The following is a 27,115-nucleotide window of genomic DNA, read 5'->3' as shown; positions in this document are numbered from 1 at the left end:
CGCGAGTTCATACACAAGGATGGATCAGTGGTCAGTACAATCATTCAAATATACATGAAAAAGTATAAATGGCAGTCGTCAGTGAATTTATCGTAGGAATCCTGTGGTGAGCAGTGCACAGAGAAACATCAACGTCACTTCTAGCGTCCTGGATTCCTCAGTAATTAGCCCTAGTGATGAGCGAAGTGCTGGGATAAGGTGTTATCTGAGCATGCTCGGGTGCTGAGTGACTTCGGCGTGCTCGGATAATATGTTCGAGTCCCCGCGGCTGCATGTCTCACAGCTGTTTGTTAGGCAATCCCTGCATGTGTTGTGGCTGTTGATTGGCCGTGAGACATGCAGCCGCGGGGACTCGAACATATTATTCCAGCACAAAGAAGTCTTTGTTCTTCATAGATGAAGCTACTTTATCCACATGGAATGTGAAACAATCATACATTTACTTGCTGATCATGGAGAGATAAATTAATATTAGGAACAGAAATACATTGATTAGAGACAATTAATTGGTATTCAGGAGATACAGAGATAGGCAAAGGTAAGATAGATAGATAGATATATAGATAGATAGATAATAGATAGATAATAGATAGATAGATAGATAATAGATAGATAGATAGATACGGTAGATAATAGATAGATAGATAGATAATAGATAGATAATAGATAATAGATAGATAGATAGATAATAGATAGATAATAGATAGATAATAGATAGATAGATAGATAGATAGATAATAGATAGATAGATAGATACGGTAGATAATAGATAGATAATAGATAGATAATAGATAGATAGATAGATAGATAATAGATAGATAGATATGGGATAGATAGATAGATAATAGATAGATAGATAGATAGATAGATAATAGATAGATAGATAATAGATAGATAGATAGATGATAGATAGATAGATACGGTAGATAATAGATAGATAGATAATAGATAGATAATAGATAGATAGATAATAGATAGATAGATAGATAGATAATAGATAGATAGATAGATAATAGATAGATAGATAATAGATAGATAGATAGATAATAGATAGATAGATAGATGATAGATAGATACGGTAGATAATAGATAGATAGATAATAGATAGATAATAGATAGATAGATAGATAATAGATAGATAGATACATAGATAATAGATAGATAGATAATAGATAGATAGATAATAGATAGATAGATAATAGATAGATAATATATAGATAGCTATAAAAAATATAAAACAATGGAGACAGCACACCAATGCAGCAATTTTAGAAAATGAGGACCTTTCAAAATAGATTGATACATATGGAATAGTTAGATGGATAGATGATTAGATAGATAAGTAAATATTTGATAGATGAAAGATAGATGGATGATAGATACAGGAGCTTCTCACAAAATTAGAATATCATCAAAAAGTTAATTTATCTCAGTTCTTCAATACAAAAAGTGAAACTCATATATTATATAGAGTCATTACACACAGAGTGATCTATTCCGAGTGTTTATTTCTGTTAATGTTGATGAAAATGAAAACCCAAAAGTCATTGTCTCAGTAAATTAGAATATTGTATAACACCAGCTTGAAAAATGATTTTAAAATCCGCAATGTTGGCCTACTGAAATGTATGTTCAGTAAATGCACTCGATACTTGGTCGGGGCTTCTTTTGCATCAATTACTGCATCAATGTGGCGTGGCATGGAGGCGATCAGCCTGCGGCACTGCTGAGGTGTTATGGAAGCCCAGGTTGCTTTAGTCGCAGCCTTCAGCTTGTCTGCATTGTTGGGTCTGGTGTCTCATCTTCCTCTTGACAATACTCCATAGATTCTCTATGGGGTTAAGGTCAGGTGAGTTTGCTGCCAATCAAGCACAGTGATACTGTTGTTTGTAAACAAGGTATTGGTACTTTTGGCAGTGTGGGCAGGGGCCAAGTCCTGCTGGAGAATGAAATTTCCATCTCCAAAAAGCTTATCTGTAGAGGGAAGCATGAAGTGCTCTAAAATCTCCAGGCAGACGGCTGCGCTGACTTTGGTCTTCATAAAACACAGTGGACCTCCACCAGCAGATGACATGGCTCCCAACCATCACTGATTGTGGAAACTTCACACTAGACCTCCAGCAGCTTGGATTTCTAAATGGTATGCAGAATTTACTTTCATCTGAAAACAACACCTTGGACCACTGAGCAGCAGTCCAGTTCTTTTTCTCCTTGGCCCAGGTAAGACGCTTCTGGCGTTGTCTATTGGTCATGAGCAGCTGACACAAGGAATGTGACACTTGTAGCCCATGTCCTGGATACGTCTGTGTGTGGCGGCTCTTGAAGCAATGACTCCAGCAGCAGTCCACTCCTTGTGAATCTCCCCCAAATTTGTGAATGGCGTTTTCTTAACAATCCTTTCAAGGCTGCGGTTATCCCAGTTGCTTGTGCACCTTTTTCTACCACACTTTTTCCTTCCACTCAACTTTCCATTAATATGCTTGGATACAGCACTCTGTGAACAGCCAGCTTCTTTAAGTATGACCTTTTGTGGCTTACCCTCCTTGTGGAGTGTGTCAGTGACGCCTTCTGGACATCTGTCAGGTCAGCAGTCTTCCCCATGATTGTGGAGCTACTGAAACAGACTAAGGGACCTTTTTAAATGCTTAGGAGTCTTTGCAGGTGTTTTATGTTAATTATTCTAATTTATTGAGATAATGACTTTTGGGTTTTCATTGGCTGTAAGCCATAATCATCAACATTAACAGAAATAAACAAGTGAAATAGATCACTCTGTGTGTAATGACTCCATATAATATAGGAGTTTCAGTTTTTGCATTGAAGGACTGAAATAAATTAACTTTTTGATGATATTCTAATTTTGTGAGAAACACTTGTAGATATTACAAAGACAAAACACAATATAATGGAGCAGCGCCAAAAATAATTAATCATGGATACAAAACCTCTTGGACATATACCCAAATTGTCCACTATGATGAAATAAGTGTAAGGTGGCATCATCCAATTAGTTGTGCAATAGGAGGACTTTTATTTGTCCTTCTGCTGACGTTTTGATCCCAATACAGAACCTTTTTCAAGGCTGTAATGGGACTGAAATGTCGCCAGATGGACTAATAAAAGTCCTCCTTTTGCACAACTAATTGGATGATGCCACCTTATACTTATTTTAGGTAGATCAATATCAAGCAGACATAGATACCGCGATAGACAGCCGACCTCTCATTTCCGGCCAGGTATCTGACATTTTTTGCATGTGAAGAGCAGCAAATAATCTGACAGCTATTCACTCACATATAGAGGAAGGGTCTGTGATTAATGCAGGAAGGGAAGAAGGAAGGAGCCCAGAGTCCCAGAGAACTACAGATGGTAGACACTGGGATCTTTCTCTATTTACTGTCCACCATGTGGACCAATTTTCAAAGTAAATCTCTTTCTAAAGGTGCTATTGACATGAAATTACCACCAGATGTCGGTAACAACCCATCCAATCCACACAGTCAAAGAAATCAGACCATAGGTGTCCATAAATTAAGTTATGTGTAATAATGTGAAATGACACAGGGAAAAAGTATTGAACACATGAAGAAAGAGAGGTACAAAAAGCCAGGGGAAGTCTTGGCACTAGCTGATATCTATCAGTAATTAAAAAGCAGTCCTACCACTTAGTGACAAATAATATCAGCTGGGTCACCTGATGCCTAAAAAAAGGTGTCTCATTACCAAGGTGCAACACAAGAAACCTCTCATGATGAGTAAAACCAGTGAGCTGTCTCAAGACCTTCACAACCTTGTTGTTGCAAACATACTGATGGCATTGGTTACAGAAGAATTTCTAAACTACTAAAGGTTCCAGTGAGCAGTGTTGGGGCCGTAATCCAGAAGTGGAAAGAACATAATTTCACCATAATCTGGCCACGACCAGGTGCTTCCTGCACGATTTCAGAAAGAGTAGTGAAAAGAATTATCAGAAGAGTTGTCCAAGAGCCAAGGACCAGCCATGGAGAGCAAAATTGTTTCAAAGAAAACTATACAGTGGCGTAAAAACTGTTTGCCCCCTTCCTGGTTTCCTATTTTTTGGCATGTTTGTCACACTTGTGGCAAGCAAATGCTCAATTGGTTTCAGAGATAGAAAATAAAGCTGCTAGAATGGCCGAGCCAATCACCGACCCTGAATCCATCAGAAAATTTATGGAAGGAACAGAAGCTCAGAGGTCATAAAAGGAGCTCACAGGACCTTCAGGATGTGAAGAGCGTTTGTGTGTACGAATGGGTCAAACGCACACTTGAGCAATGCCTGCGACTAGTTTCTCCATACAGTAGGCATCTTGAAGCTGTCATCAGCAACAAAGGCTTTTGTACGAAGTATTAAATACATTTCAATAAGCGCGTTCAATATTTTTTCCCTGTATAATTTTTTTATTATTACACATAACTTAATTTCTGGACAGCTATGGTCTGATTTCTTTCCCTTTGTGGATTGGATGATTTGCTACAAACACCTGGTGTGAATTTCATGTTAATCTCACCTTTAGAAATATATGTACTTAGAAAATTGGTGACGTTTTCAATAATTATTTCACCTACTGTATATTACAAGACAATATTTAGTGCAGTACATGGTACACTACGGTTTGTAGCACCATATATAGTACAGTATATATTATAGTGCGGTATATATTACAGTACGGCCCACACTTCTCTGATCTATTCTGTACCTGTCGCGTGCACTTACATGATATAAGTCTTACCGTTTCCTTGCATTAGTGATTATTAGATCAGACATTATAGACTGACGGAGGAGATCCCCGCGGCTATAGATGAGGATGAACATCTCCTTCTAACCAGCGGCTTCCTGTACGATGATGTAAACCAGACGGATATATCAGATTATAGGGGCGGCTTTGACCGTGGAGTGCTAGACATGAAGTCCGCACTAATTGTCCTAACGATGTGATGTTATGTACAGTAAATCCGAGTTGCATAGACATGCCCTGTATTTGTTTCAGACATTTCCACATGTGCCTTGTGTATTTCTCACTACAGATGTTATTACTGGATATTGCTGTGATAATGACTGAATATGTTCTGTGCTTTGTGTGTCTTCTTTACAGTGATCCACAGCTGGGCTGAGTGACAGGGGACGATGTGAATTTAGATAGACCCTCCATAGTGAGTCGGCACCTGTCAATCACAATCAGATGCTTGGAGTTACTTGACGGGACATCATGGATTATTTTTTAGGGATCTGGATAGTGCATTCGATCTTTACGTCAGCGGTATACGCTGTAGGGAATCACGTTCTCAAGTAGGCACTAGGTAGCACAGGCAATGCGATTTGGTCCAAACGTGCAGTTTTATTGCTTTCATAAAACTCTGAGGACTTCAAATACAGATTGTTCTGGGCACAAAGGTATCACAGCAAATGATCAATTCATTTGGCAGCCACATTAATCAATTCGGGTGAGCCCGCACTGACATCAGTCCTTTCGCCCAGAGAAAACTATTCTTAAATAAGAGGTACGGACCTACCAGTGTTGATATCCTCTTCAGCGTGACCTCCAGCCTGACCTCCAGTATTACACTCCATGCCCAGTTCACACTTAACAGGCTGCAGCTTCCTCACAGCTCTCTGCAGCTCCAACACACAGACTGCGCAGCTTTCCTAGCTGACCCCAGCAGTATCCATTCAGAGAGAGAGACCCTGGTACGTCTGTCTCAGCTACAGCTCACATTTTGGCTGGTCACTCACCAGCAGCACACTTGACTCTGCTCCATCCAGCAGACTGACACACAAATATGACATGATCCGTCAAATGACGACCTTCACTCTGCTACATCAATGCATGTTTTAAACAGGGAATATGTATTGTTTCATTTCTTGAAGATTTAACCCCTTGGCACTGCTGCTGTATATGTACGGCAGAAGTGCACCGTCACTGCATGGAACGGTTTCAGGAACTGAGCTCCCTCCATTTTGCATTTAAAAGGCCTCCAAAATTAAGGCTGTCACTTGACAGCCCATCGGCCCCTCTTAGGATGTGATCACGGGGTGCCTAAAGGTTGCCTTGGCAGTCAGGATTCGCCATGTTTGCATTGGTATTACTCCCACAAAACCCTGCTTGTGGCTGGGCTTCATAGGAAACGAAAAAATGTGCGATACTTCAGTATTGCAGTGTATTGTATGAGCGATCAAGAGACTATAGGGTCAAATTCTCTAAAGGGACTTATGAAAAACTAATTTTATATATGTAATGTAAAAATAGTGGTATTTTACTGCCTAAGGATACGAAGCGATTCCAACGACAATATAAAATTCATTATTTATTGATCTATAATGAAAAATAAAAGGAAAGAAAAAATACAGAGTAAACAGAGTGGGAATTAACCTCCAAAGCGGGGATGTGCACAAGCAAAGTAAGGCTGGGCCTATCATACAATTCAACATCTCAATGACATAGGGGTGTAGTATAATATACAATTACGGTCGTTATCAGGTATGCCAATACATTTAGTTCTGTTTCATTAAAGTAATAGAAATATATGAGAGGTTACAAAATAGTGCTTGGTGCAAGGAAGGAACCTAATAATTACTGGTGGTCAAGCTGATATGCCGGCATACATGATAGTATATATTCACAAACACAGTTCAGCAATGGTTAATGCTTATGTTAAATCACGAAATGCCATGAAAGGGATAAATAGATTAAACATACATTAAGAATAATTACATCACCTAAAAGGACCGGAGATGCCAAGATACAGAGGGAGACCAGGACAGCCGCACATCCCCTACCCCTACGCCGTTTCGCAAAAGCTTCTTCCCGGAACATAACTACCAAAGTGGTAATGAAAAACAGTATAGCTCGTATTGCAAAAAACAAGCTCTTACTACTATATATATATATATATATATATATATATATAATGTATATAATGCTATGTGTATATATAAATATATATATACTTTATAATATAAACACGTTTGTAGACAATTCCCCTATTTTCCATGTTTTGACCTCCTCTTTTCCATGTTTTGACCTCCTCTTTGTGATCCTTTCACCCACTTACTGTTATCAGCTAAAAATAATGGTCACGAGACGCAGAAGATCATTTGCATCACAAAACAAAGTTATTCTGAGACAACAGCCAGATGCGGGATGAGAAGAATATCATGTTAAATTATACATGGCCGTGCCCTGAGGCGTACTCCTCCAGTTCCGTATACTCTATAGGGTAAGTGCCCAACCAGCCGTAGCGAGGCGTCACGACACAGAGCGGATCCACATTCTCAGTCGAGGCTCTTCAACCACTGATGTGATTGACTCCGATTCTCAACGGAAGCTTCTGCTGACCCCATTGTTGGTCGTGATCGCTGACCGAGGTTTCCCCTGTCACCAGCCTACGTTCCTGGGACTTACTACCTTTTAACTGTCTGGTGTTTTAAAGGTGCAGAATCCATTTCTCTCACCATCCATACAAGTAGCCGCATGCCTATGAACTAGTCATTTTTAGCTTATTCTACTTTTGTAGTCTTGAAGCGTCTTTAAAGGAATGTTCAGGTGCGGAAGCAACTTGAGGACCCCCCAGTCCCAGTGATGATGGAGGCTGAGCGCTACGAAGGTGACACTCTCGGTCTCTTTTAACGAGGAGCATGCCCAGCCACTCTGCTCTTCAGCATGATCCAAGGGGCAGGGTTAGCATTGGCACTTAGACTTAGGGCAGCCACTTTCCACCAGAGACGGTGGCAACCGAGAGAATGCCGATCTGCCACGGCCGAGAAGATCGATGTGAGAGCAGATAAGGAGCAGACTAAACCCATCGATACTGCACATTTAAAACCGTTGTTTCTGTCTACCTGTAGTCTTCTTAGTCGTTGACCTTCTGCTTGCATGGCCTAACGGAACTGCTTTGTTATTGTAACTACTGTGCTTGAGCTTTTTCTGCAGCCTTTCTTTTTTCCTTTCAACTATCCTCTCAGAATATTCTGAAGCAATTCTGTTTTAGGGTGGTGGCATGGAACTAGTGTTGCCTCTTGCCAAGCTGTATTCCCCTCCATTTGTTAATATATACACAGATGCATGCTTCAGAATACAGTATCGCTGGTAGATGTGCCTGCATGTATGGGGTCTCTAGAGTCACATGTCTACCAAAACTGATACCATACGCTTCCCTTGTCATGTAGGGCTAGTAAGCGGTAAGTATGTAGCCATAGTCCATTCATTCGCTTAGCCTGAGATGACCTGAACAATTAATTCTAAACTAGGCTTGTCAAATATAACTCCACATTTTCATTATTACCGATGGCATTCATTATGTATTCAATTATAAAAAGAGATATAAAAAAAAAAGTTTCCTTAGTCGGCCATTTTTTTGGGGGGGAGGGAAAGAAGCCGATCAGCTGTGGACAACTATACTTTTCCGCAACAGTGGCCACTACAGGTGGAAATGTAGAACTGCATGCCAGTCATTTGGATGAACGGCCAACCATTTAGTACATGATGGAACCAAAAACTAAAGCAACACGTTATTAAGGCTCTCTACTAACGTGGTGGTTAGCTGGGGACACCCCATTTTAACTTTTAAAGGAATTTTCCCCAAAATGACCCCTTTCACAGGCACATAAACACCATTGAAGTGGTATAGATCGTTCCCTATGGAAAGATCTACATTTCTAGACTTTGCTTCATGTCTTTTCATATTTTGGAAATCAAATTTCTACCTAATTTTTAAATATGGATGTGTAGGTGGAGAAATCACTGGACTCGGTAAAAGACCGATCCACCGTGGTCTTCATAATGGATGCATTGACCTACCTAATGGCATTAGTCCTCACTAATATAAGTGATAGGCCATACTTTCTATCCATTTCCATCCTTTGCTGCCCCGTACACTTTACAAAAGCTCTACTAATCCTGACCTCCGGCATGTTGTCTGGTACACAATGTCTAGGAGGACCTCCTCACCATGTCTCCTCTGGCTCTTCCACCATGTAGACTCACCTCGCTTGCTTGCTGATCTTCTGTGCTAGTTTAGTCTGCCCTGCCTTTAGCTGCGCAGCTTAGATTTTGCCGCCTCCATCACATCTCTTTTCAGACGCTAGCGTTCAGGGTGATGGTGAATGTTGCTGACTTGGGAAAGATTTGTCTGTTCATTTAGATGATGAGGTAACCGTGGGGAAGTTCTATGCCACCTTCCTGATACAGGACTACTTTAGGAAATTCAAGAAGCGCAAGGAGCAAGGATTGGTGGGAAAATACCCTACAAAGAACTCCACCGTGGCTCTACAGGTGATTGGATTTTTTTTTTATATACTGTATACTATATGCTATTACTTTACTTTTCATTTATGTTGTTCGTGAGTCTACATCTCATAATTCGGCTATGTTCACACAATAAAGTTTTCATGTGGCTATGTCCATAGCGAATTTGCATGAGAGTCCGCGGCAGAGATCGGAGGCTGATCAGCGGGCGAATCAGTAGTCTGATTGGCCTTATTGAATAGCAGGGCTGTGTCGGTAAGCCAAACCTCCAACTCCGACTCCTCAATTTCAATGACACCGACTCCGACTCCACCAAAATGGTCTCCGACTCCGAATACACATCACTGCCAGGGCTGTGGAATCGGTAAGCCAAACCTCCAACTCCGACTCCTCAATTTCAATGACTCCGACTCCACCAAAATGGGCTCCGGCTCCACGACTCCACAGCCCTGTTCAATAGGACTAACATCTGCTATCAAACACAGTTTCTGCAGGGAAAACGTTTCAATAAGACACGTTTCCCCTTTTTGTTCTGCAACCCTTTTAAATCTGGTTGGAAAAAAATCTGCACCATTTGAACAACTTCACAGATTATCATTAAAATAAGCGGGAAGTTGTTTGTGGGCAGATATTAGCAAAGTCCACATGGGCAAAAGTCCATGTGAACTTGGAAATAGTTTTGATTTTTGGGGTGTTTGGTGTTAGTTCCAAACCAGTACAGAACGTAGCTCTTCAGTAGGGCAAAATGTCCCACCATTCTGGATTTAGGAGTCCAGTGTATATCTGCGGTCAGAAATTACTGAATTGCTGAGCAGGACCACCCACTGGACTCCTAAGCCCATAAGAGCAGAAATTTTAATGAATATTTTTAGACTTTAATCAAACATGAGGCTCACTTCAACGTCAACATATTTTAGAAGATAAAAGAAAAAAATGTTCAGCCTCATAATGGCTTCTTCTAATAAGCCCCTCTCCTCAAAATAATGAAACCTTAGATAGCAGTGAAATTACAGCAATTTTGTGCTTCATACTTGGCTTTGGGATCTGTTAAGAACTGCTCTGCTGGATACATCGTATGGGCACTATTGACTTACAATGGCGGGGGCATCAGGTTCTGCTATGGTGTCTAAAGATTCATGCTGTCATATTATTCTTTCAAATGTAATGGGATCTGTGGCGAGGGCTTCAATGCGCTTGTGAACACAGTCTAATGTTTGCCGTACACATCATGTGACGAGGGATTCAATGCACTTGTGAACACAGTCTAATGTTTGCCGTACACATCATGTGACGAGGGATTCAATGCGCTTGTGAACACAGTCTAATGTTTGCCGTACACATCATGTGACGAGGGATTCAATGCGCTTGTGAACACAGTCTAATGTTTGCCGTACACATCATGTGACGAGGGATTCAATGCACTTGTGAACACAGTCTAATGTTTGCCGTACACATCATGTGACGAGGGATTCAATGCACTTGTGAACACAGTCTAATGTTTGCCGTACACATCATGTGACGAGGGATTCAATGCACTTGTGAACACAGTCTAATGTTTGCCGTACACATCATGTGACGAGGGATTCAATGCACTTGTGAACACAGTCTAATGTTTGCCGTACACATCATGTGACGAGGGATTCAATGCGCTTGTGAACACAGTCTAATGTTTGCCGTACACATCATGTGACGAGGGATTCAATGCACTTGTGAACACAGTCTAATGTTTGCCGTACACATCATGTGACGAGGGATTCAATGCACTTGTGAACACAGTCTAATGTTTGCCGTACACATCATGTGACGAGGGATTCAATGCACTTGTGAACACAGTCTAATGTTTGCCGTACACATCATGTGACGAGGGATTCAATGCGCTTGTGAACACAGTCTAATGTTTGCCGTACACATCATGTGACGAGGGATTCAATGCGCTTGTGAACACAGTCTAATGTTTGCCGTACACATCATGTGACGAGGGATTCAATGCACTTGTGAACACAGTCTAATGTTTGCCGTACACATCATGTGATGAGGGATTCAATGCACTTGTGAACACAGTCTAATGTTTGCCGTACACATCATGTGACGAGGGCTTCAATGCACTTGTGAACGCATGAAAATGAAGGTATCCAGCTCAGGAAATAAAATCAAAAGTCTTTATTTGGACAAGTTAAAAAATAAGCTGCAGTCTAATGTTGGCCGTACACATCCGAATAATGTTGATTAAAAGCACAGATTTTTGGTTGGACCTGGTGGCATCTAATGGTTATAGGAGACAAATTACTGGAAGATACAATATATGCACAGAAATACTTGGACACCTCCACATTACACCTAGAGGAGCTTTTCTGACCTCCAATTCTAAATTCATAGGCATCAATATGGAGTTGGTCCCTCTGCAGACATAACAGCTCTCACTTTTCTGGGAAGTTTTTAGTCAAGATTTTGGGAATTTTTGCCCCTTCTTCCAGAAGAGCACTAATGAGGTCAGACACTGATGTTGGAGGAGAGGTTGGGCTTACAATGTTAATTTTAGACCATCCCAAAGGTGTTGGATGGGTTTGAGGTCCGGGCTCTGTGCAAGCGGTAATGTTGTGCCATTTTCCGAGACCTGTAGCGTCTCCATTTTTCGTGATTTTGGGCTGAGTGAGGGCCTACCTTTTGTGCGCCAAGCTGACGTTTTTATTAATACCATTTTGGTGTAGATACGATAATTTAATCGCCCATTATTGCATTTTATTGCAATGTAGGGGCAAAGTAATTCTGGAGTTTTTACTTTTTTTTTCTCGTTATGCAAGAGAGAAAAAGAGAGAGACCAGAACGGAAAATGCATGATTTGTTGAAAAAAACGGAATCTGTTGCCGGATTCAATCATTTCACCTCACGTTTCATCCGTTTTTTGCCCGATCCGTCACTAGCCGTTTTTTTTCACCGGACAGAAAAAACGTTCCTATGTCCATTTTCTCCGAAAACAAATTTTCAACGGATCCGGCAAAAAAATGGATGAAACGTGAGGCCATCCGTCGCAATCCGGCGCTAATACAAGTCTATGAGACAAAAACAGATCCGGCGGCTACTTTTGCCGGATCCGTTTTTTTCAAAATTAGCTGGATTGTGCCTGACGGCGAAAACCTGATGTGTGAAAGTAGCCTTAGTGAAAAATATCAGTTGGTTCAACTGATGGCCTATAAAAAGGTGTCTCATTACCAAGGTGCCACACAAGAAACCTTTCGTGATGGGTAAAACAGTGCGCTGTCTCAAGACCTTTATAACCTTATTGTTGCAAAACATACTGATGGCATTGGTTACAGAAGAATTTCTAAACTACTGAAGGTTCCAGTGAGCTCTGTTGTGGCCATAATCCAGAAGTGGGGAGAACATCATTTTACCATAAACTGGCCACGACCAGGTGCTTCCTGCACGATTTCAGACAGAGGAGTGAATATAATTACCAGAAGAGTTGTCCAAGAACCAATGACCACCTGTGGAGAGCTACAGAAATACCTGGAATCAGCAGGTACAATTGTTTCAAAGAAAACTATAACTAATTCACTCAACTTCCATGGCCTGTATGCATGCTCACCACGCAAGACTCCATTGCTAAACAAAAAGGATGTTCACCTGTGTTTAACGTTTTCTCCAAACCATTTGGACAAGACTGTGAAATACTGGGATAAGAGTCTGGTCAGCGTAGACTAATATTAAAGTCTTTGGATGCCATAATACATACATACAATATGTTTGGAGTCCTGTACTGACTGGGTGGTGGAACCACTGTGCCGTGATACGAGGAGAGTCTGGAGGCGCGTGACTAGGTACCTTACCAAGTCCGAACTCAGTTAGACAATGTTTGATGATACCGCGATTTAAGGAGAGATGAGGGAGGCGGAACCAGGTGCTACACCAGGACTGACCTTAGGTGGATGTCAGCTGACCCCCAAGGGACAAGAGGCAGGAATGGCTCGGAGTGGTAGACAGGCGGGCATAGCTAATAGGCAGGCCGGTGTACAGGAATACAAGCACTGAAACCTGAGAACTAGCAAGCATGTTAGACACAGTTTATATTGTTGCACAGTCACCTCTCACCTGGTGGAGGTGCCTTAAATAATAAGTGTTTACCAGTCATTGGCTGGGGACATTTTAGGCTGGTGGGACCACGCGTGCGCTCTAAGCACAGTGCCCAAATATCTGCGAGCTCCGCTCAGACCCTGGGCTGCAGCAGAAAGAGGGTGAGGAAGAAGTGCGGGTCTGCATCGGTGACTGTGTCAGTATCTCTACTGGGATAGGGAGGCAGAGTGCAGAGATGCCGGTGCCGCAGGTGCAGGAGGGAGAAGTGCGGGACCGCGGTGGTGAGAGTTGGCGTCTCTGTTGGGGCGGGGAGTGCAGAGACACCGGCGCTATAAGGCCAAAAGGCTCTGCATGTCACTCCAAAAACATACCAGCAGTTAAGTTTGGATGTGGGGTTTTTCAGCATACGGCACTGGCAAACTTCATATAGTTCACAGAAGGATGAATTGACAAATGTACCGAGAAATTCTTCATAAAAATCTGCTGCCATCTACCAGGATGATGTAGATGAAACAAGGGTGGACATTTCAGCAAGACAATGATCCCAAACACACAGCCAAGGAAACTCTCAGTTGGTTTCAGAGAAAGAAAATAAAGCTGCTAGAATGGCCGAGCCGATCACCGGACCTGAATCCAATAGAAAATGTATGGAAGGAACTGAAGCTCAGAGTTCAAAGAAGGAGCCCACGGTGCCTTCAGGATCTGACGAGTGTGTGTAGGAATGAGCCAAAATCACAGCTGAGCAATGCCTGCGACTAGTTTCTCCATACAGGAGGAGTCTTGAAGCTTCATCACCAACAAAGGATTTTGTACGAAGTATTAAATACATTTCAGTAATGATCAATACTTTTTTTCTCTGTCATTTCTCTTTATTATACATAACTTAATTTATGAATATCTATAGATGATCTCTTTGCCTGTATGGATTTGATGAGTGGTTACCGACATCTGGTGAGAGTTTCATGTCAATTGCGCCTATAGAGATATATTTATTTAGAGAATTGGTGATGTGTTTGATACTTATTTCGCCTACGAAATATATAGCTGATAATAATTTATGCTGTATAGATCTATTCTTCGATTCAGGAAAAACACTACATTTCACAGAATTATACATTAAACTGATTTTTTTTTATATAGAACAGATGATATGTGCTGTGCAGAAGCTGAGATACCAGGTGCCTCCTAGTGATCGCACTGATCCAGCCTTCCCCTCTAGCATTTACATTTCCTTTTTTAGCGGCAGGTGCACTTTAAAGCGCCATGATGCAGCGCGTGGTGAAACCTGCCTGGGGTTAATTTGTCACTCATCTGCAGCATAATGAGGCTTTTCTGTATCCACGGCTGAGAGGAGAGATCTGCTGGTTGTAACCCAGAGCAGTGTGGTACTGAGCAGCCTGCGGAGCGTGGAGCAGCAGCTATGGATCCTAGGCACAGACTGGAGCACTTCGTGTCCTATGTGCACTGCTACAGCGTAGGTTTCCATCTTCTCTGTCACTGTCTACTTTATGGTTAGATTTGGGATCAGTTGCTCCAGTTAAATTGCCTAAGTCAGGTCTGGGTCTCCTGTTTCGCCGGCTGTACGACACATTGTGTGATGGTTCATGATAGTTCTGCTTTTATTGTGTAACTAATGAGAACTTAGCTGTGGATTTCAGCTCCGGAGCTTAATTAGAAGGGCAGACGGCAGTATAATTCTGCAGTGTTTCTTGCTTTTTCGCAGTGTTATGTTGGACACTTGCACTTCCATCAGTTATTGTATAGATGGACCGATTTATAGTATTTACTGTTATTTTATTCCGAGAAGTCTTGGCAATCTGTCTTATGAGAGGTGCCTTTAATGATGCAAATTAAGAGCGCACTTAAAGAACAATTTATAAGGGATGTCCGGGGCATTCACGCGGATTATTTTCTGGGGTTTGTGTGACTTTTTAATTTTTTATTATGTTTTGGGTCACGTTAATCCCAGTTGAAAATGCCTGATAATCTATTTATTAGTTTAAGTTCATTATGCATAAGAAGGGGTGTGTGTATGTGTGTGTATGTATGAATATGTATATATTTTATGTGTGGTAGCTGTTACATGCACAGACATGGCACTGAATGTTTTGTGAGTACACTTGCTGTGCACTTTATGGAGACCATATACTGTATCTAGATCTTTGGTGTGCCTATCTTGGTACTATTGTCTTTTGATATGTATTTCTAATCAAAGAAATGGAGCTCTGTGAGATATAGATACAAAAAGCAGTAGAAAATAGTAATAACGGTCCTAGGAGCGCTGGAAATGAGACCAAACCAAGGATTTTAGTGTTAAAATCCTTGATTTGGTCTCATTTCCAGCCCTCCTAGGACCGTTATTGCTGTTTTCTACTGCATTTTGTATCCTCCTAGAAGGTGAATGGCTGGAGCTGCGGTGGACCTTTTGCCTTCAATTTTAACTGTGACCCTCACAGCGCTCCATAGTGACCGCTTTCTTTTCCCTTGAAATTCATAGATACAAAAAAACGCATGCACCCTATATGTATTTACAGATCTACATACTCCTGGTTTAGAATTCACCTTTTCTTTTCATTTTTTTCCCGATTCTTTTCATTACTGTCAGTTTCTGTTCTTTTGGCTAGATCAACACCATGCAACTCTACAAAAAGAAAAAAAATCTATGATAACACTAAGAAGCACTTGCACTTTAATATACCGTATATATTTTTTGGGGATTTATCTAGCCCTAATCTGTATATCTGTATATTTTTTCTGTTTAAACATCTGATCCTGGTTTGCTCTGCCTATTCTAACCTTACATAGATAATGGAATAATATTTTAGTTTATCTCCGTAGTGTGTATACTATGATGCCTAGATTCTGTCTACTGTAATTTGCTATAGATTGGTATCCCTGTTTGTCACAAGCTTACTGTTAATAGAAATTTTCCAATAAAAATAAAAAAATGTTTTAACTCTGCATATGGGCCTTTTTGTCCCGTAACTGTGTCTCTCAAGTGCTGTTTATATATGGTTTGTTCCTAGTAGCACTCCATTTTGCAAGTATCACAGCTTGTACGCTATTTGTAGCAGCCAAGAATGTTTTAATTCTTGTTTGAGGGATTTTCATCCATTCTTCCTTGGAAAATTCTTCCAGTTCTGTGAGAATCCTGGGTCGTCTTGCATCCTCTGCTATTTTGAGGTCTAGCCACAGATTTTCAATGATGTTTAGATCGGGGGACTGTGAGGGCCATTGTAAAACCTTCAGCTTGAGTCTTTTGAGGTCGTCTATTGTGGATTTTGATGTGTGTTTAGGATCATTATCCATTTGTAGAAGCCATCTGCTTTTCAACTTCAGCTTTTTTTACAGATGGTGTTATGTTTACCTCAAGAATTTGTTAAAATTTCATTTAATCCAGTCTTCCCTCTACTTGTGAAATGTTCCCTGTGCCATTTGCTGCAACACAACCCTAAAGCATGATTGATCCGCCCCCATTCTTAATGGTTGGCAAGATGTTCTTTTCCTGAAATTCTGTGCCCTTTTTTTCTCCACACATACCTTTGATCATTGTGAGCAAATCGTTCTCTTTTAACCTCATCAGCCCACAGGACTTATTTCCAAAATGCATCAGGTTTGTTTACATGTTCTTTTGCATACTTGTGATGTTGAATTTTATGGTGAAGGTGCAGGAGAGGTTTTCTTCTGATGACTCTTCCATGAATGCCATATTTGTGCAGTTGTATTTGAACAGTATAGAACAATGTCTGTTAAATCGTTCTGAAGGTCTTTTGCAGTCGAGAGAGGGTTCTGATTTTCTTCTCTAGCAATCCTACAAGCAGCTCTCACTGAAATTTTGCTTAGTCTTCCAGACCTTATCTTGACCTCCACTGTTCCTGTTAACTACCATTTGTTAATTACATTTTGAACTGAGGAAAGGGCAACTTGAAAACACTTTCTCTTCTTATAGCCTGCTATTTTTATTTTCAGAGTGCTAGGCAGCTGCTTTGAAGAACCCATGGCTGCAGTTTTTTGGCACAAGGTTAGAGGAGGCTGTTTTTTTTTTATAAAGCTGAGAAATTGGCATAAATGGCCCTTCCTAACAATGATTGTGAACAAGCCATAACCCTAACAGGCTAATTAATGCCTGAAACCTTGGGCAAACTTGTCTTAGCACATAAATCTCCAAGAGTGCCCAAACTATTGCACTGGCCCACTTTCCTTTCTGTAATTTTTTAAATGGAAAAAAAATACACTACATATTTATACAAAACTTTACATAGTCCAAAAGAAATTTTGCTTTCTTGGCTTTTTTCAGAGAATATGAATGATAACACTAAAACCTTTTCTCCACTCATGGTTAGTGGTTGGGTGAAGCCATTTATTGTCAAACTACTGTGTTTTCCCTTTTTAAATAATAATGACAACCCAAAACATCCAAATGACCCTGATCAAAAGTTTATATACCCTGTTAATTTTGGCCTGATAACATGCACAGAAGTTGACACAAATGGGTTTGAATGGCTACTAAAGGGAACATCCTCACCTGTGACCTGTTTGCTTGTAATCAGTGTGTGTGCATAAAAGCTGAGTGAGTTTCTGGGATCCAGACAGACTCTTGCATCTTTCATCCAGCCACTGACGTTTATGGATTGTGAGTCATGGGGAAAGCAAAAAAATTGTCAACGGGTCTATGGGAAAAGCTATTTGAACTGTATAAAACAGGAAAAGGATACAAAAAGATATCCAAGGAATTGATAATGCCAGTCAGCAGCATTCAAACTGTGATTAACAAATGGAAAATCAGGAGCTCTGTAAAAACAAAACCACGGTCAGGTAAACCAATAGAAATATCGTCCACAACTGCCAGGAAAATTGTTTGGGATGTAAAGAAAAATCCACAACTAACATCAGCTGAAATACAGGACTGTCTGAAAACTAGCAGTGTGGCTATTTCAAGATGCACAATAAGGAGGCACTTGAAGAAAAATGGGCTACATGGTTGAGTCGCCAGAAGAAAGCCATTACTGCACAAATGCTACAAAGTATCTTGTCTACAATATGCAAAACAGCACAGAGACTAGCCTCAAAACTTCTGGAACAAGGTAATTTGCAGTGATGAGACCAAAATTGAACTTTTTAGCCACAACCATAAACGTTACATTTGGAGAGAGGTCAACAATGCATATGATGAAAGGAACACCATTCCTTCTGTAAAGCATGGAGAGAGATCACTGATGTTTTGGGGATGTGGGAGCTACAAAGACACCGGACACTTGGTCAAAGTTGAAGGAAAGATGAATGCAACACGTTATCAGCAAATACTGATATGGGACGTACTTGGATGTTCCAATAATCCAAAATACAAGGCCAAGCCGACCTGTCATTGGCTACAGCAGATCAAAGTGAAGGTTCTGGAGAGGCCATCTCAGTCTCCTGACCTCAATATCATTGAGCCACTCTGGGGAGATCTCAAGCGCGCAGTTCATGCTAGACAGCCCAGGAATTTACAGGAACTGGAGGCTTTTTGCCAAGAAGAGTGGGCAGCTTTATCATCTGAGAAAATAAAGAACCTCATCCACAACTGCCACAAAAGACTTTAAGCCGTCATTGATGTTAGAGGGGACAATACGCGGTATTAATATATACACATAGTATGGGATAATCATGCAATATAGCACTTAAGCTTACTGCTGTAGAAAAAAAAATTGTTTTTCAGTTCTTTGCTTGCGCAACTTTAAAATGCGTTTTGTTGACTTTCAGCGTGTGACTATTTTAGAGTTTAGATTTCGTTGCAACAAAAATTACCAAATCGCATAAATGACAGAAACAAGTCATAGTCTAATGCAATTTACATCTTTACACTTCTATATCTGTACAACATTGCAATCTTCCTGCCGCGTGATGAAGCCCTGGGTGAAACATTACATTCATGCCACTCCCTAATTTATTCTGACTCCCTTCCATAGTCTTAAAGCAACATGCACCATTCTTAGCTGATAAAGGGCAGCTCTTCTTAAACACTGTCTAAAGGGTCCATTTAGACTGACCGGTGGCATGTTACGACCAAGCAGTGGTAAACTTTTACCGATCAGTGGTCGTTTGATCCCCTGTTTACACTACAGACCAAAGCAAATGCTGAGCACTATGCGATCTGTACTAGATTGCTCAGTGCACATAGGCTGACATGGTTCTCGTCAACGGGATTCCTGTTTACACAGGACGATGCACCACCGAGAACGATTTTTTTTAATGCTGCATAAGCGATCATTTCATCTGGTGAACAAGCGTTTTTCTCATTCGCCAGGTGATCGGCAGCTGTTTAGTTGTGAAATGGGCATTTTTAACAACTCATTCATGATGATCTTGCAGTGTAAATGTCCCTTAGGCCTCATAAATAAGACATCCAGTTTTTGCGTTCAAGTGCTATCCGTGACTTTCCCTCGTACCTGTGATAGTCCGTGGGGCCACGCACATGTTTGAGAGGTCCATGGCAAATTGCAGAGACATGTTTGATTTTGATCTGTGGGTCGGATCAAAATTGGCACTGCAAGTCAATGGGTCCTTGAAATAAAATCAGACTGCAGTTAGATGGCATCCGAGTGTGGCCCGATTTTCATGGACTGTCAGAATGGAGAAGATGGAGATTTTTTTTTTTTTTAATTTCTCCACGTTGTTGAAAATTGGATGACAGTTGGGCCACACTCTGATCAGACTGTTTTTCTTGTACGTGGAAAAATCGGTTGTCTGAATGAGGTCTTAAGATGTAAGATTGTGTAAAGGTGGATCTGCAGAGCACACGTGCCGTCTATCACAGCGCCCTATGGTGGCATAGTCCCAGGGCAGAGGGTAGAACAGTTCCTGTCGGGCTCAGTAGCTATAGGGGGTCTTTTGAAGGGTCTTAAGAGGGACAATTGGTTGTCACTGCTTGAGAAAAGCGAGAGCTCTCTGTTCCCGTAAAAGCACAGGATTGGGGGCTTTGGCTCCCACTTCCAGTTCTTCTATTGAGCTCCATTGCTTTATGTTACAACCCTGGGCTCCTTCACACCCGTACTCTACTGGTGTATTTTATCACATCCCAAGCCCAAATGTAACTCCTATAATATAAATTATTTTTTCTAAATATTTTTGGAGTAAAAAATAAAATGGTTTTTAGCACCACAAATTCCAAATGTTACAGCGGCTCCGCTCCGCTGCCGGCCTCCGCTGCTCACCTCCGCTGCCAGGCTGCGCTGTTTGAAAGCTATAGAAAACTCTGCCTTACACTCCTTCAAATCCTCGGCTTATTCTTTTCTTCCTTTCGGTGGGGCACAGTCATTTCATGCCCTTACTGTGCCCATGAAGCGTAATTATACACAGTGTATGGTTAAGTGCTTCCATAATTACATATTTCAATATTCCACCTCCGAGCAGGAGCCCCATTTTGATGAGTGCTATTTAGTATTCTTGCCCCCGCTTTAAACAAGAGATTAGTCAGAAGTAATACAAGGCGACGGCACAGATGTGGAAAGTCAGCGAGAGCTGTAATGTTAGGGAGTACAGTGATATCTGTGCAAACGGCGTATTAATGAACCATCAGCAACATAAATCAATCTAGATTTAGGGGTTAAGAGGGTATTTCCATCTCCGAGATCCTATCCCAATATGTAGTAGGTGTAAAAATCATAATATTCATAAATATCTCCAATTAGAAATGTAGTATAGTTCTTCTGATTCACTTTGTCACTTATTCCATGTGCAGGACACTGTAGTATCCATAGTTACGACCACTAGCAACTAGTTAACTTAGGTATCCATGGTTGCAACCATGGATACCTAAGCTACTGCAATGCCCTGTATATGGGGTAAGTGACAAAACGAATCAGAAGAACTATACTACATTTCTAATTGGAGGTATTTGCTAATATTATTATTATTATACCTACTACATATTGGGATAGGATCTTGGAGATGAGAATACCCCTTTAATTCCCAGATGCAGATTTTCATTGCCAATTCCACACTGAAAATTCACAGACATATACATGCGGACACCGTTTCAAAAACGGGACATGCCGCAGATTTTAATTGGGATTGGTCATAGATTTGATATGAATTTAATTTTTTTTTGCTCGTAACCAATTTTGGTCTCAATGGGTGAAAAACTGCAGTAAAAATGCTAAAAGAATTGCCATGCTACATTTTTAAAGTCCGCAAGTTAAACATCAAAATGTAAGGAAAAAAGATGCAGCAGGTGAATGAGATTTTAGAAAGCTCATTCATTTTTCTGTTCTGTAAAAAAAAAAAAAAAAAAAAAAAGGCAGCTAAACAAAAAGCACGGAAAAAAGCATCAAAAACGCAATGTGTGAAAAAGCACTTAGGCCTTGGGTTCATCCATATGTTTACACCAGAAAACTGGAGTAAAACACTTTGAAAGTTTGTAAAGTGCTTGCGCAAAGTGAAGGTGCGCAACAATTTAGTGATCTACATTTTCACGTAAATTTTGGACCGCCCGGGAAAAATGAGTGACACTGGAGAGATGCCAGGAGAGGGCAAATTCATCACAAGCGGCAATGTTTCTTATGTCACTGACTAGAGTATCATTTCTGACGAGGCGCACACCACTGATGAGAGGCGCCAAATTCATTAAGTGGCATGCACCCTATAATGAATTTACTGCATCTTACTCCTGCGCGCCCCTCGTTAAGATGGGCTTTCAAAATGCCAATCTTTGCGAATCAGAGTCTTAGCGTATGTTCACACTTTCAAAATTGGGTGCGGATCGGCAGTGCAATTTACAGTACTATACAAGTGAATGAGGTTTTCAAATCCCGCTTCACATGTTTTGCAAAAAAATTTAGACCAATTGCAGAACCAAGCAAACCGCATTATGAGTCAATGGTGTCTGTAGGATCTGCCATACAATAGATTCAGCTGCCTGGTTTTAGTCCCAGTATGAGTGGAAGCCACAGCAGTAAATCTAGAAATTAATGTTTAAATTAAAGAGGACCTGTCAATTGCTAAAAAGGTGAGTTAAATACCATGTTATTATTATCCCTGAGTTCCCCTGATTCTGCCGCTCTTTTCCATTTTGCTCTGTGTCGCTTCATTGCAGAGATATTCACATTTGTTGTTTTTGGAGCGCAGTATGTGAAATCTCAGCTTGCAGACCGACTGGGTGTTTCTTTAGAGTCTTCCTTGGGGGTCGCGCTCTTTGACCCCACCCTCCCAGACGCTGCCAATCACAGCTTATCTGAGACTGATAGACTTTTGTGATTGGCAGCGCCTGGAAGGAAGGGTTGAAAGCTCACACCTCCATAGAAGACTCTGAAGAAACACCGGGCTGCACTACAAGCCGAGATTTCACTCCAGCAAATGTGAATATCTCTGTAATGGAGCGATGAAGCACAAAAAGGAAAACCGTGGCAGAATAGGGAAAACTCACAGATTTTTTACAAGACATTTAAATAAGTTTTTTTAAGCAAGTAGCAAGTTCTTTTTAATCAAGAAATATAATTATCCTTACTGTTAGTCTGCAGCATTTTCTATTTTATCAATTCACTGTCACGAGGAAAAAAAAAACCCTGCATGCCCAAGTTTGATCCGATATTCAAATCGCACTTGGCTATGGAAAACTTCGGAGAGCACTCGGATGACATCTGAGTGCAGTCTGATTTCCGTGCACTGACACAATGGAAAAGATGGAGACCTTTTTTTCTCTCCATCTTCTCATCTGAGAGAATCGGATCACACCTAGACTTATTCTGTTGACCGGCTGAAACCCTGTCCCATTAGCCAAGTGAGCGGAACTTGGTGTTGTTTTGCTCTATTGATCTTCGAGCATGGGGAGAGGATCCTGCCGCAGCTATTTGCCTTACAGCCATCCTTAGGACACCGAAGAGAAAGGGGAACATGTCTGATCTCCCGAGATTTCTCTATATTTTTCTTAATTTTTTTTTTCATTATGATAGGAAAAAACAATAAGCAGGAGTTTGTGGTTGTATCGGGGCTGTAGAATAGTTTTTCAATCATTGTTTCATCACAGTGACGCTGCTCTCATTTATATAGATCAAACACCTTTTTGAGGGTCGAGCTTTATTTTTGTTGCTTTTTATCCAGGCTGGACTAAGAACACTTCATGACATTGGCCCTGAAATTCGCCGAGCAATATCATGTGACCTGCAAGATGACGAGCCGGAGCAAAACAACCACGAGGAAGAAGAAGATGATATATACAGGGTAGCTATAATACTCGCCACTTACAACGTTACAGAGATGGAGAGTGGCAGGAACCTGAAATAATGCTCAAACTAAGCGTCCTGAACTTTAGGCTTAGTCCGCAGACTTGGCTCAATTGTTCTGACATGTAGCACTGGTTTAGCTTTAGAGTAGCACTCTAGAAAATTATATTTTTGCACCTGTAATTCCAGTTTACCAGTAATATTCTTGGTATGTAATTTGTTTCACCCCAACTCGGCTGCGACCTTTCATTATGGGCAGCTGTCCTCTCTAGTGTGACCACCGCTCCAGTTCATGATCTTATGTGTAAACAGTAGGTCAATCTCTGACTTCTTATGAAAAAAAATGACACGATTGCCATCAAATACCTCCAGGCAGCTCATAGACATCACCCCTTCCTAGCCATCACCTCCTCTTTGTATCTATTTATATCTGCCTTATATCAGGGCAGTAATATGGTAAGTAGGTGAGTTCACACAGTGATTACCAGCAGAGTTATACAGCTCCCCTGACTCACACTGCTTGTTTATAATATCCGTGAGTACTGTGTGCAGATTATCCTATGAATTTCAATAGCTTTGGCCTGCCTTCTGCTTGTAAGAGCTGCTTCTTATAAACTTATTACAAGCAGGAGGCAAGCTGAAAATGCAACACATAGGATATAATTAGTCTTTGCAATAGGAGTCAGGGGAAGGCTAATTAATGTTAAGGTTCTCATACATATTAAATAAAAGTCATCGGAAACCTGATGATTTTGGTAGGACCAGACGACCTGCTGACATGCATGGGCACTTCCCAACTCTCCCTTGACAGATGATGGGGGAGAGAAGGATTGGGCAGTGTGAATATCCATGCCTCTTTCTTTTTAAGGGGAGATATGCTGCTCTTTGACATGAGAATCCTAAACTGCACAACCTTTTGAAGGCTACATCTGTGCAAGTGACATCCTCGAGATGAGAACACGATGCAGACAGGAGAAAAAAATGTATAAATTGTAATTAAAAAAAATTAACCGTGCGTTGCAGTGGGGAAATGTAGATATATGGAATGAAATGTCTTTATCTAACTTTGGCTTCTTGAAATCTTTTTGTTTGCAGAGAAATGGTGGTCTGTTTGGAAACCATCTCAATCACGTGGCCAATGATAGACGTGATTCCTACCAGCAAACCAATACCACCCGGCGTCCCTTACATGTGCAGAGACCCTCGATACGCTCTGGCAGCGACACTGACAAGTCTGTATATTCCCACGCTGGAAACTCCATACATCACAACCATCATAACCACGAATACTCTGGGAAACATGTGTCCAACTCCACAAATGCCAACCTAAATAACGCCAACGTGTTCAAACCTATGAATGGGAAACATGCCAGTCTGTTAGTCCATGATCACACGTCCCAGAACGGTTACTACCCGTACGCTAGAAATGACTACGAGAAACCAAGAAAGTCCAGTATAAAGAGGTAATGCCCATGTTAAGAGTTCAGGTGTGTTATATGGGGTTAATAAAGGAGCACTCAGGGCAAAGCTGGTGCTAGTTCGGGGCATGAGAGGTTGGTGTGTGAAGCTGAGATTTGAAAAACATCAAAGACAGAATCTTTGTATTATAGACCACTTTGAACGAGGCACAATCTAGGGGAGTGATCTTTAAAGGGAATCTGTCACCAGATGTTTGCTATGTAATCTGAAAGCAGCATGGTGATGCAGGGACTGAGACTCTGATTCCAACGATATATCACTTGCTATCATTTTGATGCAATCAGTTTTCTCTGCTGCAGTTCTCTGAATGCGGAGCTGTGTATAACCCCGCCCACACAAGTGATTGGCCGCATTCTTTGTACATTGACAAAAAGCTGCCAATCAGTGATGAGGGTGGGGTTACTCTGAGCAGTTGACTAGGAAGCACAAGACACCTAGTCCTGTAGTGTTAATCTCCTGCTGGTAAAACACTGATTGTATTGAAACAGCAACACACAGCCTAATAAGTAACACATTGATGGAATCGGGGTCTCAGCCCCTGTATCATGTTGCTTCCAGAATACATTGCAAAAAGCTGCTGATGGATTCCAGTTAAAGGATATGCCCACCATGTTACTGTTGGACGTTTGGTAGGACAAAGGGGCGCAGCTACCGTAGTGATCAATGTGAGTGAATACAGCTTGGAATTACAGCCCCATAAAGGCTTTGTTCTCATGGACCACCCATGATAAGTACATATACCCCTCAAGATAAAGCAATTATTAAAAAGAGGTTATACATTTAGTAAATTTAGGCCTATCCTTCAGGTTTCAGGCAGGTTCATACATTGTTTGTGCCATATTTCTCAGCCACGATGCCATATCAACATTTCAAAAGGCTGGATGATCCCCTTTAAATTGTCTTATTAATTCATAGCCATGGCATTAGTTGTATATCGGTAAAATAAATCTATATTTTACATAATGAATAGTTTTACACATCTTAGATTTGTGCAAAATGACACAAAAAATCCCTAAATTGCTTTTTCCTCCCATAGGGTTTTTATAGGAGCTAATAATTTGCTGGTCCATAATGGATATATGTTAATGTGGGGGCTGTGTTCACACTGGGGGTATCTTTTATGCAACTGATCCAGTAGAGCGTGATGTCTGCTATAAACTGAAGGCATGATCAAATGTGGACAAAGCCTCACTGATAAGTTATAACCATGTCTATGATCTGACGCATGGGTTTATGTGAGGGCCCCTGGAGCGGCTGCTGAAAATGGATGAAAGCAGCTGATGTGGTCGGGGGATCCTACCCTATACTATGTCTATGATCAGACACATGGGTTTAGGTGAGGGCCCCTGGGGCGGCTGATGTGGTCGGGGGATCCTACCCTATACTATGTCTATGATCAGACACATGGGTTTAGGTGAGGGCCCCTGGAGCGGCTGATGTGGTCGGGGGATCCTACCCTATACTATGTCTATGATCAGACACATGGGTTTAGGTGAGGGCCCCTGGAGCGGCTGCTGCATGCGGATGAAAGCGGCTGATGTGGTCGGGGGATCCTACCCTATACCATGTCTATGATCTGACGCATGGGTTTATGTGAGGGCCCCTGGAGCGGCTGCTGAAAATGGATGAAAGCAGCTGATGTGGTCGGGGGATCCTACCCTATACTATGTCTATGATCAGACACATGGGTTTAGGTGAGGGCCCCTGGGGCGGCTGATGTGGTCGGGGGATCCTACCCTATACTATGTCTATGATCAGACACATGGGTTTTGGTTGAGGGCCCCTGGAGCGGCTGCTGCATGCGGATGAATGCGGCTGATGTGGTCGGGGGATCCTACCCTATACCATGTCTATGATCTGACGCATGGGTTTATGTGAGGGCCCCCTGGTGCGGCTGCTGAAAATGGATGAAAGCAGCTGATGTGGTCGGGGGATCCTACCCTATACCATGTCTATGATCAGACACATGGGTTTAGGTGAGGGCCCCTGGAGCGGCTGATGTGGTCGGGGGATCCTACCCTATACCATGTCTATGATCAGACACATGGGTTTAGGTGAGGGCCCCCTGGAGCGGCTGCTGAATACGGATGAAAGCAGCTGATG

General features: G+C 41.4%; 1 protein-coding gene across 15 annotated transcripts in view; it reads left to right on the top strand.

Moving 5' to 3' along the window:
• The window catches only part of CACNA1D (calcium voltage-gated channel subunit alpha1 D), a 316,153-nt gene that overhangs the window by 276,987 nt on the left and 12,051 nt on the right, over positions 1–27,115 (top strand). For all 15 annotated transcript variants that reach the window (XM_069736711.1, XM_069736708.1, XM_069736714.1 and 12 more), the window contains 3 exons: positions 9,160–9,290; positions 23,412–23,531; positions 24,629–24,996. In XM_069736711.1, coding sequence (XP_069592812.1) covers positions 9,160–9,290; positions 23,412–23,531; positions 24,629–24,996 — 619 coding nt within the window. The remainder of the gene's footprint in view (positions 1–9,159; positions 9,291–23,411; positions 23,532–24,628; positions 24,997–27,115) is intronic.

Source organism: Ranitomeya imitator, chromosome 8 (assembly GCF_032444005.1).
Source record: "Ranitomeya imitator isolate aRanImi1 chromosome 8, aRanImi1.pri, whole genome shotgun sequence".
NCBI lineage: Eukaryota > Metazoa > Chordata > Amphibia > Anura > Dendrobatidae > Ranitomeya > Ranitomeya imitator.
The sequence above is the reverse complement of the archived record's forward strand: the minus strand, read 5'-3'. Positions and strand labels throughout refer to the sequence as shown.